The 14,740-nt window shown below is 42.0% G+C and overlaps 1 protein-coding gene across 2 annotated transcripts in view; it reads right to left on the bottom strand.

The window, feature by feature from the left end:
- Positions 1–14,481, bottom strand: part of LOC126272082 (ileal sodium/bile acid cotransporter-like) — a 230,355-nt gene extending 215,874 nt beyond the window's left edge. Inside the window, exon 1 of one of the 2 annotated variants that reach the window (XM_049974655.1) lies at positions 14,275–14,481. In XM_049974655.1, coding sequence (XP_049830612.1) covers positions 14,275–14,282 — 8 coding nt within the window. In that variant the 5' untranslated portion in view covers positions 14,283–14,481. The remainder of the gene's footprint in view (positions 1–14,274) is intronic. The other variant, XM_049974648.1, reaches the window with a different exon arrangement.
- Positions 14,482–14,740: the final 259 nt, after the last annotated feature.

The following is a 14,740-nucleotide window of genomic DNA, read 5'->3' on the forward strand; positions in this document are numbered from 1 at the left end:
CAGTTATGCCGCTTACTTTTGAAATGAAAACAGTTTAATTAATTTTACCTGTCTCCCTCGTTTTCATTTTACTGTCCTTTATATTCCCAGCGATTTTTCACGAGTAGTATAATCGAACAGTGGATCTCTTCGGCCAATTATGCGCAGTGCGTTACATTCATTTACGTTCAAGGTCAACTGCCTGCCAACACCAGACGACTGTAACAAAATTCCGGAAGGCCTGCGGTCTTCCGGTATTGCAACCTTTGTGTCGATGACCATACCGACCTCGAACGTCTCAAGGAAGCTCCACTATTGTCCATTAAATCACTAATCTTCATTCAAAGCAATGACCTGTAACACTTCCTTACGTTTCTCCCGAAATTACATCTGCCGGTTTCGTTCCGTTAAGATCAATGTCTCAAACTCTATGTGCAAGCAAGTCCTGAATCTAGGCACAAATCTGGCCCGGCATTCAGATAGAGCGGAACTGTCTCGAATGCCATCCGGAAGACGAGGAACGTGGTGTTAAGAACAGCGGTAGAAGATGACTGTCAGGAAGTCGCAATCAATAAAAGCAGCTCCAAGACCGTTGTAACCTCTCATCGCCATGAAGTCTGCATAACACTTCTCCGTATAGGGAACAGACACTGGCTCATTTGCTTCTGATATGCCTCTCTTTTGTAATTATATTTTAACCGTCTTCATTTCACAAAAAGTTTTTGTACGGCAGCTGATAACAATGGCACTCAGCAGCAAATACACAAAAACAAATAGAATCATGGTACCAGCCTCTTTTCTTTTTATTGTTCTGGTTTTCCTCTTCGGAACAAGCTTCCGCTAAACCTACCGTGGCAACAATTTGGAACCCGCGCTTTACATCCACAACGTGCCAATGCAGCCTTTATGAAGAAAATAGTTTACTGTAGTCGTTATAAGGCACAGAAATGAATGAAAACGAACAGGTGGTCCGTCCCCTAACAATAGCGGACAAATCAGCATCTCACCGATGAGTTAACCTATCTGCCGAACAGATCCCCATATTGCAGAAGGAATGAATGAGCGCAGACAGATCAGATATTCCCTATACTAAATCACTGCACAAAATGGCCGTGATCAGTGTCCGAAAGTTTGCCGCAAGAATCTGGGTACGTTATGTATAACGAAAGGAAATGCTAAATAGAAAGAACCGAAATCAGATTACGGTTTCACGTCAAGACGGCGCCACAAAAACTGAGCACGAGTTCGGAATGGGAAAGAATGTGGCAAAGGTTCTGTCGTGCCCTTTCAAGAAGAATATGTCTATAACACAAGTCATGGTTGCAAAATACTAACATGAATTCTTTATAGAAGAATTGAAAAACTGGTAGAAGCCGACCCTGGACAAAATCACTTCGGATTCCGGAAAAATGTGGGAACAAGTGCGGCAATACTGACCCTACGACTTATTTTAGAAGGCAGGTTAAGGAAAGGCAAACCTGCGTTTATAGCATTCGTAGACTTAGAGCAAGCTTTTGACAATTTTATCTGGAATCTCTCTCAAATTCTGAAGGTAGCACAGGGATAAAATACAGAAAGCGCAAGGATACTTACAATTCGTTCAGTAAACCAGCCGGCAGTTACAAGAGTCGAGGCGCATGAAATAGAAGCAGTGGTTGAGAAAGGATTGAGACAGGGCTGTAGCCTTATCGCCAATGTTATTCAATCTGCACATTGAGCAAGCAGTAAAGGGAACAAAAGAAAAATTTGGAGTAGCGATTCAAGTCCAGGGAGAAGAAATAAAAACTTTGAGGTTTGAGACGATGATGTATTTCTGTCGGAGACAGCAAAAGACTTGGAAGAGCAGTTGAACAGAATGTACAGTGTCTTGAAAGGAAGAAGAACACCAATAAAAGGAAAATAAGGATAATAGAACGTAGTCGAAGTACGTCAGGAAACGAGACACAAAGTAATAGATAACTTTTGTTACTTGGGTAGCAGAATAAATGTGACGGCCGATGTACAGAGGATATAAAATATAGGCTCGGAATGGTAAGAAAAGCATTTCTGAGGATGAGAAATTTGTTCACATCGTATACAGATTTAAGTCTCAGGAAGTCTTTTCTGAAACTATTTGTATGGAGTGTAGCCATACATGGAAGTGAAACATGGCTGATAAACAGTTTAGACAAGAACAGAATAGAGGCTTTTGAAATGTTGTGTCACAGAAGAATACTGAAGATTAGGTGGGTAGATCACGTAACTAATGAGGAGGTAGTGAACAGAATTGGGAAGAAAAGAAATTTGTGGCAGTACCTGCTAGAAAAACGGATCGGTTGACTGGACACATTCTGAGACATCAAAGGATCGCCAATTTAGCATCGGAGGGAAGTGTGGGGGATAAAAATTGTAGAGGGAGACCGGGAGATGAACAGATTCAGAATGATGTAAGTTGCAGTAGTTATTCAGAGGAGAAAAGGCTTGCACAGGATTGAGTAGCATGGAGGGCTGCATCAAACCAGCCTCCGGACTGAAGACAACTACAACTATCACTACTATTACTACTACTACAAGTCTTTGTAGAACCTAAACCTGTACAACTAGAGGAAGATTTGAACCACCGTCCACTCCGAATGAGAGACCATTGCCTGAAACAACGCTCCACCTCACTTAGCCCGAATGATGTGGGTGCGCGCCCTCAGCGAATTAGGTTAGTGGCGCTACAGTGGCCATCTCCACCCCCCCCCCCCTCCCCCCGCACTCCTCCCGCCACTTCATCACTAAAATTGCTGTCGTTGCTGTGTCATAGAGCAGATTTTACGTCCGTTTCTGCTTCTGGTTACTGTAATGTGTATAGCATGAAGAGCAGTATGTTATGTATAATCCCAGATATTTCTTAATATTGTTGTTGTGGTCTTCAGTCCTGAGACTGGTTTGATGCAGCTCTCCATGCTGCTCTATCCTGTGCAAGCTTCTTCATCTCCCAGTACCTACTGCAACATACATCCTTCTGAATCTGCTTAGTGTAGCCATCTCTTGGTCTCCCTCTACGATTTTCACCCTCCACGCTGCCCTCCAATACTAAATTTGTGATCCCTTGATGCCTCAGAACATGTCCTACCAACCGATCCATTCTTCTAGTCAAGTTGTGCCACAAACTTCTCTTCTCCCCAATCCGATTCAATACTTCCTCATTAGTTATGCGATCTACCCATCTAATCTTCAGCATTCTTCTGTAGCACCACATTTCGAAAGCTTCTATTCTCTTCTTGTCCAAACTATTTATCGTCCATGTTTCACTTCCATACATGGCTACACTCCATACAAATACTTTCATAAATGACTTCCTGACACTTAAATCTATACTCGATGTTAACAAATTTCTCTTCTTCAGAAACGCTTTCCTTGCCATTGCCGGTCTACATTTTATATCCTCTCTACTTCGGCCATCATCAGTTATTTTGCTCCCCAAATAGCAAAACTCCTTTACTACTTTAATTGTCTCATTTCCTAAACTAATTCTCTCAGCATCATCAGACTTAATTCGACTACATTGCATTATCCTCGTTTTGCTTTTGTTGATGTTCATCTTATATCCTCCTTTCAAGACACTATCCATTCCGTTCAACTGCTCTTCCAAGTCCTTTGCTGTCTCTGACAGAATTACGATGTCATCGGCGAACCTCAACATTTTTATTTCTTCTCCATGGATTTTAATACCTACTCCGAATTTTTCTTTTGTTTCCTACACTGATTGCTCAATATACAGATTGAATAACATTCAACTGTTTGTATATGACGCCACGAAACAACGGCCTTTTTTTTTCCTCAACCGCATCTCAATACGATGGGTGACATATATTACGTTTTCCCAACTCAGCATGCCAGAAGCGCCGTTCACATAGAAATGACTATGGAAATTCGTTTTTTTTTAATCATATTGAATTATTTTGAGGATTGTTCGAGTATGCACCATTCCCGAGCGCGATCCGCCAGACAATTTTCCTCGAGTCGAAGGAAATTTTTATTCTTGGTATTCTTGACGGAATAAGCATCACTTCGTCGGACATACCGAAACCTTTGTGACACCACTTTGTTAAATTATGTTCCCGCCATTTCAGCAATCCACCATGTTTACTGGAATGTTCGGAGAAGGTGGAAACTTTAAGCCGTTATTCCAGCCCTCAGTACCGCAACGAACACCGGCAGAATTTGTTTCTGAGTTGCTCCGATTCCCTTAGTGCTCTACATGTCAGTCAATAAATGTTCCCAGCAGAAAAAGTTGTACGGCACTTACAAGATTCTCTTCTGTAGCTCAGAAGCATCTGCCCGGCGCCCGAGCAGGCGATAAAGTTGATGTAACAGCCAAGGACAGAGTGTGCTGCACATACAGGCTGTGAACTCGCTGTTATACTCGGACGAGCGGGCAGCAAATGTAATTGGGGACCTGCCCTCTATTTTAGCTGATGTCGAGATGAGTGTTTTTCTTGTTTTATAATTTTGTGAACAGTCCAGGCTCCACTTTAAACTTTTAGGTTGAAGGTTTTATGTGTTGCAGGGTAGCTGGGTGATCCTTTATTTATCCAGTTGTCTCCCAGCCACGAATTCTGCTGTACTGTTTTTATATCTTTCATTGAGTCTTTCTTCTCTTAATTGACTTTTTCAGTTGATTGAGTGTGCGTGCGTGTGTGTATGTGTGTGTGTGTGTGTGTGTGTGTGTGTGTGTGTGTGTGTGTGTATGTGTGTGTTAGGTGAAAGTGATGAGCTGGAATGTATCGGTCAAATCGGCATCGCAACATGGGATTACATGTTCGTAACCATTACCGACACATTTTGTGAAGACTAGCTCCGAAAATGACAGAAAGGGGATGCTCCCGGGCTATGTAACATAAAATCAAGAGTAGAATTGCACGTGAACTATTTACAAAAATACTTTACCTAACAACCAAGACGTGATGGTGACCAATGCGCTTGTTCCGTTGCAAGTGCTGATCCTGTAAAAGTACTTCAAATACATCCGTGCAGTCATGGGAACCAAGTCCTCTAAGGTTTTCGTGGATGACAAGTATCAAGATTTTGAAGAAATGTAAACCTATTATTATTTGGAAAGTACTTTACAGCTCCTAGTCACCAGTCACGTTCTGCAGTATTACACAAGTAAGATCAGTATTGAAAGACAATTGAAATTTGTAATAGGTGCCAATATGTTAGCGAACGCAAGCATGTGGCAGAAAAAAAAGATTTAAATACTTTTATCACTACGAATATGTTTAATAGCGCATCCGAAACGTCGATGAAAGCATTGACGAGATTAAATTTCTTGTACAACCAGATGCGCGTATTGTCAGCGTGAAACGATTCACTGAGAGGATGGGCAAGATAGCCAGACGTCTATTTCTGAACCTGAGAGATGCCTGCTGATATTTGATTTTCAAGATTTAACAATCTGCCTTAATATCCACGGTAGATGATGCCCGGTGCCATTTCTATGATGCAATGCATCAAATGCTCACACTGCCGATCTAACAGAAAGTAATGTAAAATCCAAAGCACATGTTCTAAATGTGGTGGTTCCCCACCCACCCATTTCAATTTGGTAATTCTCTTTACTACAAATGTGCCATTTCCTATGGCAACTAACATCACGAAAGGAGAGTATCGCAGGAACTAAGCTTTATTCACAAAATCCCGTTACAAGAAGGTCCAGCTGTGTTAATCCCACTCTAGGGCAGTTACAAGTGGTCAACGTTATTTAGAGGCCGCTCTTGGCACCACCTCGAGGCAATGTTGTCAATCGACTACAGGACAAGAGGCCAACACGGTCTCAACTGACACCGCACAAAGCAAGTAGCTAACGAAGCTACTCTCAAAAATTATTATATCGACCGTCACAATTTCCATTGTCACCGTCAGTCCAAACGCTGCATTCGACACTCTCACAGGAGATGATGCAACGTTCAACTCATCCACCGAAATAGGAGCACACAGGGACGATCGTAATGCCACCAGATCCATTTTTGCAAAAAATCGGAAATTTGGGACTGGTGATTAAAAATCGGCAGGACAATAGCGTAAAATTCGGAATACAAGAAAGGGCATTGATTTTCAGTCGTTAAATTAGTATTTTCTTATACTATGAACAAAACTGGCACAACTGTACTGTTCTGTTCATGAAGTTTATTAACATTAGGTCGGTAATAAATATTTTATGAAAGAATAAACCTGTATTTTTCATTAGTCTTTCTGACATCTTTGACGCCTAGCTCGTCCACAAAAAATCTTTTGCTAAAAAAAATTGCGCATTGAAGGGTTAAATATGAAGAAACAGACACAAAAAAGAAGTGAATGCTTTGCGTTTGTTATGAAGACAAAATCATTAGGGGAAGTGGCAACAAAACGACTATTCACGTTGGTGTGTAGAATATATGAGTCTGGCGACATACCATCTGACTTTCGGAAAAGCATCATCCACACAATTCCGAAGACGGCAAGAGCTGACAAGTGCGAGAATTATCGCACAATCAGCTTACCAGCTCATGCATCGAAGCTGCTTACAAGAATAATATACAGAAGAATGGAAAAGAAAATTGAGAATGCGCTAGGTGACGATCAGTTTGGCTTTAGGAAAAGTAAAGGCACGAGAGAGGCAATTCTGATGTTACGGCTAATAATGGAAGCAAGGCTCAAGAAAAATCAAGACACGTTCATAGGATTTGTCGACCTGGAAAAAGCGTTAGACAATATAAAGTGGTGCAAGTTGTTCGAGATACTGAAAAAAGTAGGGGTAAGCTATAGGGAGAGACGGGTCATATACAATATGTACAACAACCAAGAGGGAATAATAAGAGTGGACGATCAAGAACGAAGTGCTCGTATTAAGAAGGGTGTAAGACAAGGCTGTAGCCTTTCGCCTCTACTCTTCAATCTGTACATCGAGGAAGCAATGATGGAAATAAAAGAAAGGTTCAGGAGTGGAATTAAAATACAAGGTGAAAGAATATCAATGAAACGATTCGCTGATGACATTGCTATCCTGAGTGAAAGTGAAGAAGAATTAAATGATCTGCTGAACAGAATGAACAGTCTAATGAGTACACAGTATGGTTTGAGAGTAAATCGGAGAAAGACGAATGTAATAAGTAGTAGAAATGAGAACAGCGAGAAACTTAACATCAGGATTGATGGTCACGAAGTCAATGAAGTTAAGGAATTCTGCTACCTAGGCAGTAAAATAACCAATGACGGACGGAGCAAGGAGGACATCAAAAGCAGACTCGCTATGGCAAAAAAGGCATTTCTGGCAAAGAGAAGTCTACTAATATCAAATACCGGCCTTAATTTGAGGAAGAAATTTCTGAGGATGTACGTCTGGAGTACAGCATTCTATGGTAGCGAAACATGGACTGAGGGAAAACCGGAACAGAAGAGAATCGAAGCATTTGAGATGTGGTGCTATAGACGAATGTTGAAAATTAGGTGGACTGATAAGGTAAGGAATGAGGAGGTTCTACGCAGAATCGGAGAGGAAAGGAATATGTGGAAAACACTGATAAGGAGAAGGGACAGGATGATAGGACATCTGCTAAGACATGAGGGAATGACTTCCATGGTACTAGAGGGAGCTGTAGAGGGCTAAAACTGTAGAGGAAGACAGAGATTGGAATACGTCAAGCAAATAATTGAGGACGTAGGTTGCAAGTGCTACTCTGAGATAAAGCGGTTAGCACAGGAAAGGAATTCGTGGCGGGCCGCATCAAACCAGTCAGTAGACTGATGACCAAAAAAAAAAAAAAAAAAAATGAATAGTAATGAAACGTTAAAAGATAAGCCGAATTTATGTTTAGGAGTGTCAGTGTAGTCACCTGCCTGCCGCTCTTTGTTTCTCAGTACAAATGAAACCATGAAAGAAACTACTGGGCGCACGTGGGGGGCGCCACAGTACTGTCTTGCTGTTGAACGCAACCGACTGACAGGTACTTACTGTGTAACATCACCTTGTGAGACAGGCGGGCGAAACAAATCTCTCTCAAACCCGTCAGCGGTAATAACGACGGTTGGTTTGGCATTAACCCTAGCAGTGTACACATCTGAAATTGTCACACGAACTGTACACCAGGGTCACAGTGACCCTCAATTATTTTCTGGAGAAATTGCCCGAATATAGAATATTACATGATGAAATTGGACACTCAGACTCTAAACGCATTTTATTTCACCCCTGTCATGTACTTTTACAGTCAACATCAGTGTACATACATCCAAGTTCGAGGCTAAGTAAAAATTGCCATGGAAGCTTTTCAGTGATGAAACATGAAAGTGATCCGAATCTAAAGACTCTATTTGTATTTTAATTAGCTGATGAAGCTATTTATTTAATAAAGTGAACATATTACAAAAATATTTCGAGGTGTTCTCAGTTATTCATAAATCGGTTCATTCATAATTTGCACACACTTAGAACATGGACTACAATGTTATAGTCAACTGGTTGGCTCTTCAATTAGGGACAGCTGTGTTCCAACAATGACCATTCGCAGTCTGAAATTCGCCAGACTGATTAGTTTCGCCACTGACAGTCACAGCTGCAGTAGCATCAGGTTCTGCGTCATTTTCGTCATGAAAGTAATTCACATTGCTTTCACGATTGTGTTCTTCTAACAATGATTCTCGTATAACATCTTCCGTTAGTAAAATACCATTCCCACATGCCATTTTCACATAGACGTACAGTAGAACCCCTCTAATCCGTCAGCTTCGGTGCCGGGACTATGGACGGAAAAGGGAAAAAGATCGGATTATCCGAAAATCTAATATTTATTGTAAAAAATATAAAAAGACATTTAGTACAAAAAATAAACGACTTAAGAACTAAAAGATATCCACGGTAATAAAAAAAGATGTTTTTTACACAGTGTTAAACAGTATATTTACCAAAAAACGTCTATACACGTTATAATATGTATTGGTTTTAAAAGGAAAAACGACAAACAAATTACAGTACTGTACTGTACATAATAACGTATAAACGATATATACTGTAAACTAAAAATGTTTATAGCACTGTATATAAAAAAGAAATTTTTTACAAAGAAATAAACTACTGTATGTGTAAACTAAGAAAGTATTATATTGTATGCATTGTTTTTACAGTAAAAACGAAAACAAATTACTTGGAAAAAAAGTCAGGGATACATTTTAGACGAGTTTTCCGAGGATAAATCCAGCTTTCACTGGCAGCAAATTTACTTTCGGTTTCCAGTTTTTCGTGCAAAACTATCGCTTTTTCTTTGAGAATTGGCCCGGATATTGGAGTTCCTTTCCTTCTTTCTTGACGAAACCACATCCACAATGCGTTATCAAGCAGTACAAGTTTAGGCTTTTTTAATGTTTTGCGATTCTTCAGAGTGTTTTTACCATCAATCGTAACTGTATAGGAGTCAGTCTTTCCGGTTCTTCCTCCAATCCTTAATTGTCGTAACATCTACATTCAGTTTCTTTGCAATTTTTGGGGGCGAATCTTCTTCGTCCTGTCTTTGTAGCACCGCTAATTTTTCATTTAGTGTAAGAGTTACGTGTTTACGTTCGAATCCAGACACGTTGGAAAACAGACAACTGTACACACAGTGAATCTACAGTAATAAGTACGGTAGAGAACACGGAGTAAAGCACACAACGAAGTTTTTCGCAACAATGGCCCGACAGGCGTCCAGTCAGTGACAAGTCGGAACAGGCTCGCGAGCCTCAGCATGGTCGGTCTATCCGGAGTGACGGACCATCCAAGGTCGGGTTAGAGGGGTTCTACTGTACTTCACACTCGGCGGTGGAGGAGCTACGCGGTGAGTACTCTAGGGTCACAGTGACCCTTCAAAAAATATTTCTGTCAAATTAATTAAATAACATTGTCTCACAATTTCCTCTAGTAGGTATCTCTCAATGTTGAATTGTCACTGGCGTTTGCGGCTGTGTATCTGCGGTGGCGCATGCACAGTTGAAAACAAACTCCAGGATCAGAGTGACCCTGGTGTACACTTCTAAGGTTAAATTCCTGCGTCCTGTGTCTGGTACGTGGAGCGGCCTGCACGTAGTTCTTCGGCTGTGTGCAAGTTGCCCAACCAGTCCAGGGGATATAATGAATTTATATTAATGTTTCTACATTTTCTCCACTTAAATTTTCGTCTGCAATGCTCGAGTACAATTCATGGTGGCCCACGTGTCCAGTAGGATCTTCACTTCCGGAGAGGTTGTTTGCCACCGTGAAACGTTCTGACCAACAAGCCACTGTGCACCATTTTTCGGACAGCCAATTTGGAGCGCGGGGCAGAATCACTTCTGACTGTAGGCCGTTGCTAGAGCGTCAGACCGAGAAGCATCGGTCGGCTACTGTGACCTGAATACTCTCCTCTACTCCTTATTGTTCGGACTTCGAGCCGACACCAAAACTAACACCGTTGCGCGACCTCATTGGCTGACGATCTGACAGGCCGGGTGCGCCATCTGTATTCCGTGTCAAAAAATACACGCAAACTGAAGTATAATTACTCCTTTCATTACAAAGCTCCCTTCAGATGTCCATATCCCTCCCTATCCTGACTCCGAACAGCTGCGACTCAAACTCATCAACGAAAATACAAGGCCAACTCCCCAGTTCCACCACAGAAACACGAGAATTGTGTGGATTCACAGACAGGTGACACTTTGCTTTCATTCTATCTTATGGTCAAACAGTTGATATTGGGAGTGGAAAGAATGTTATAAATCGTGATGGCTGAGAACTATCAGGAGTTGACTCCCAAACTGAGAAACACGCACGAGAAGAGAGGTTTTGTGCGAGACTGCTTAAGGTCAACGGGTATTCGTCGAAGAGCGCGTCCTAATTCATCGATACTGAGAATATCGATGGAATTTGAGTAGTCCACTAGAATCTGCTGATTCCGTTACCTGGAACGAGGATTTTGTTCCGGGAAATGTTGACGGTCGGACAGAGCCGGTTTATGACGGGCTGATAAGGCGGCGGAATGCTAAGCGGGCTTCCACTACGTTGGCTGAGAACGTAACAAGGTCACGAGTCGGCCGGGCTTTTCCTGACGTAATTCTCGGAACACCGTTCCGCTATGTCTTTCGAAATTAGTGACACGGCAGGACACGGCTTACTCCTATCTGGCCACAGCACCGCCTCTCCCGGGAGTAACTAAAGCCTCATTGTCTCTGACAATGGTTCCGACCTCTGACAAGGAGAGCACCGCATCGCCACTTCGAGCGGGCACATTCGGAGATAACATTTCGCGCAGTAAACAGTGACTACGGCACACTGGTAATGAAATCATATGAACATTTCACAAATCAATTCTGAAAACAGGTCACTAAGGCTGTACGGCTCTCAAAATATCATATTATCAACTTCGCATTCGTGATTTTAGCAGCAAAGATACCATTAACTCTGTTTTAAAACCAGATCTACAACCAAAACAGTAAACACACTGCCGGACGGTGTGACCGAGTGGTTCTAGAAGCTTCAGTCTGGAACCGCGCGACCGCTACGGTCGCAGGTTCGAATCCTGCCTCGGGCATGGATGTGTGTGATGTCCTGAAATGTTAAGTCGCATGGTGTTCAGAGCCATTTGAACGAAACACACTGCCTGATAAAAACAGTCAAGCACTAAGAAGACGTAGTCGAATGTAAACGCGCAGAACTATCCGCAGGTCTGTAAATGTTTCAGAGTTGCACTTTTCTGTGACCAATAGCACTGCCGCCAGAATGCATTATTGCTGTCCGCGTTTGGTGGTGTTACCAGTAGGGTACTGGTAGGGTATATAAGGGTTGTAAATAGTCAGCTCTTAAGCTATCGCTGAAGGACACGGTACGGTCAGTCCTCGTGAGGCACGGCATTATTAACACCTGACAGAGTTCGAAAGTAACCTCATTGTGGGACTTCATATGGTTGACTGGTCAAATCCACCATCTCCAGATTGGTGGGATATTCAGAGGTGGCAGTCGCATGCAAATGCGATGGCAGTCGTCTTGCACATTAATGAACTTGCCGACAATATTAATAGTATTGTGCATTTTAATCCCTCATGCCGTAATCCATTAAATTTCTGGCATGCAGCCGCGCAAATATTACTTCGTCCAATGATAAATCGGGCATTACTATCCAGCCATCCTCAGCGTGAATAACACAGATTGATGACAGTTCTTTTTTCTTTATTGTAATTTCATTCCCATGGCCCATATGGGCAGGGCACAGTCCACTGCTCTTCAGCCAAACGGGTGTACAAAATACGTGAAAGAGGAACACATACAAAAGAAGGGGGGGGGGGGGGATAAAATTTTAGTTTTGTAATGAAAAGCGAGTTAAATATGGCACAAAATGCATTAAATTTGGCACGAACATATATATCAAGCTAAGCTGCAGATCAGTTTGTTACCACAAGTTTTGTTTTGCAGTCAGATTCTTTGGCTTCAACCAGATTGCCAGCTTACAGCCTACCTAGACCTCTGTCTTAGTTGCAGACTATCCTGTTACCATAACCAAGATGTCAGGAGGAGAAGGAGGAGGGGTTGGGGGTACAACTGCAATCTAGGCCGAGAGAAAACCATTTCACTTAATGCATGTGTGAACTTGCACCTAATTGAACACAAAATAAATCAAGAAACAACACAACACTATTAGGAAACAAAAAGAAAAACAGAAAATCTAAAGTTTACAAGGCTTCCAATGAAAAGTCCTGCCTCCGAATAACTTTCTGCGATCACAAGGAGTATACAGTTCAGCTCCTTAATCAACTATGCAGGTGTTAAAAGAATTAGTTCGCAAAATGTAATTACATCCCTACAATTTATACCACTGTTTCAGTTTAAGTGAAATTCTTAGAGTGTGAGCGGGATGTACTGATGACAATCACTCCGAATTAACAATGAATTGTAGTTTCACCAAGCAAAGCTTGTATTCGTTATCATTTCTTGAGAGAGCACACATGGAATCTAACAACAACATTACTTTACTTCTTCATAATTTACTGTCTGCCATTTATTATCTCGAAGTGAACTTCAGTTTTTTATATCGATGTTATCAGCTGTAAGTGAAAGTAGCTACTTACTCTGCCGTCTGCAAATGTAGTTAAGTATAATGACCAGATTTTCAAAATCAAAATGTGGGACCAAAATTTGCAGTTCAAATGAATCGATATTTTGCTGAAACATTCGTTAATACTACATACACAAAATAGTTTGATATTTTCAAATAGTATTAACACATCCCACACTGAACGTATATTTTCATAGTCCATAAAGCATCTCTGACAGAGAACACACTTTCTGAAGCGGCATTAGGGCCAGGTACAGCTAGTAAATAAATAAGGTGAAATTTTTTGCTGTACATATCTTGGCACGCAACGAAGTTATCAATGATAGATCATTTTTCATCAACGCATTTAACATTTCTTAATTCATCGTTTTCCACTTCACTTGCATTTTTAATATCGTTCACTTCCTCAAAAAGTTCATCTCCACATTTTCTCTCACAATATTTTCATTGAACTCTGCAGAAGTTTTGACTTCACGAGCCGACTTCCAAAGAAGAGCATATTTGAACTGAACACAGTAAAGGAACCTCAAAAATCGTGTCTCGTTCAGTTTGGTTTGATCAAAGATTGTTTTCTTTATTCCGCGTGTGTGCAAATTTCTTCTTCATTTGTTTGTGCTAATACGTTACTTAAAACCCACTATTTCAAAATATAAGGGACAGTTAATGAAAAACGGCTCAACATACGTCGCGTACGTATTTTTTTTCGGGACAACGGGTCACTTCGGGTAAATAAAGGACGATGCCGTAAAATACGGGACGTCTGGTCACCCTAGGTTAAGGCCGTAATTTGCCGTGGGAGCTCGCGTAGTTGCATCGCAGCTGTGCAAGAACAACCACGTGCTGTCACCAGCGTGCGTCGGGTTTGCTCATGCGCCGAACTACATTGAAGGGCGCCAAGTAAAACAGGCGGAAGCGGATGACAGCAGGGATGATGCAACATTCGACAATACGGTACCAATGTTTACAAGCAGCGGCATTCTTGGGAAACGTCTAAGAAACCTTTGCGCTATCATACAGCCGTTAACATGCTGTGTTCCAATTATTTGTGAAATGGAAACTGTGCCATTGTCTAATTATTATACAGAATAAAATTAAGCTCATATGACAAGATGCGATTTTGTGGCTAGTGTAAACAATCCAGCGCACTATGAAAGATTATAATCTTGCATCAGCCGGTGAGAAAAGACGCTTTCTCTTCTGCGTTGTTAACAGCGATGATAGCTGAGCTTACCGAATCATGATCGGCTACTTCGGATTCCTTGCGAAGTCGATGACGCCGCCTGGTAAAGTCGAAAGCACGCACGATACAATTTTCGAACACTGTGCGCGGCGACGTATCCTTGTCGAAGATAGTAGCAGTGCGAGTAGGAGGCACTACGCAGCTTCCACAGCCGACGTAGTGGGAGGCACGTAGCAGACTGAGCGCGTGGAGTAAGTAGCCAGGGCGGGAGAGCGCGCAACAGGCGCTCATTCGTCCCCCACCCCGTCGCTCTCCCCCCACTACCGCGGGAAGCGGCTCGATCCCCAGAAGGTTGTTCTTTCATGAAAGGCGGAACAGCTGAGCAGCGGGGTGACGTAGAGCGCGGCGCGCAGATGAAAGCCGCGACCCGTTTTTTGACAGCGGAACTAACAGCGCACGCACACTGCTTTCTCCGCAGGTTGTAGCACCAATTTATTGCAGTTTCTGTCCCCGTTAA

The sequence above is a fragment of the Schistocerca gregaria genome, chromosome 1 (genome assembly GCF_023897955.1).
Source record: "Schistocerca gregaria isolate iqSchGreg1 chromosome 1, iqSchGreg1.2, whole genome shotgun sequence".
Classification (NCBI taxonomy): domain Eukaryota; kingdom Metazoa; phylum Arthropoda; class Insecta; order Orthoptera; family Acrididae; genus Schistocerca; species Schistocerca gregaria.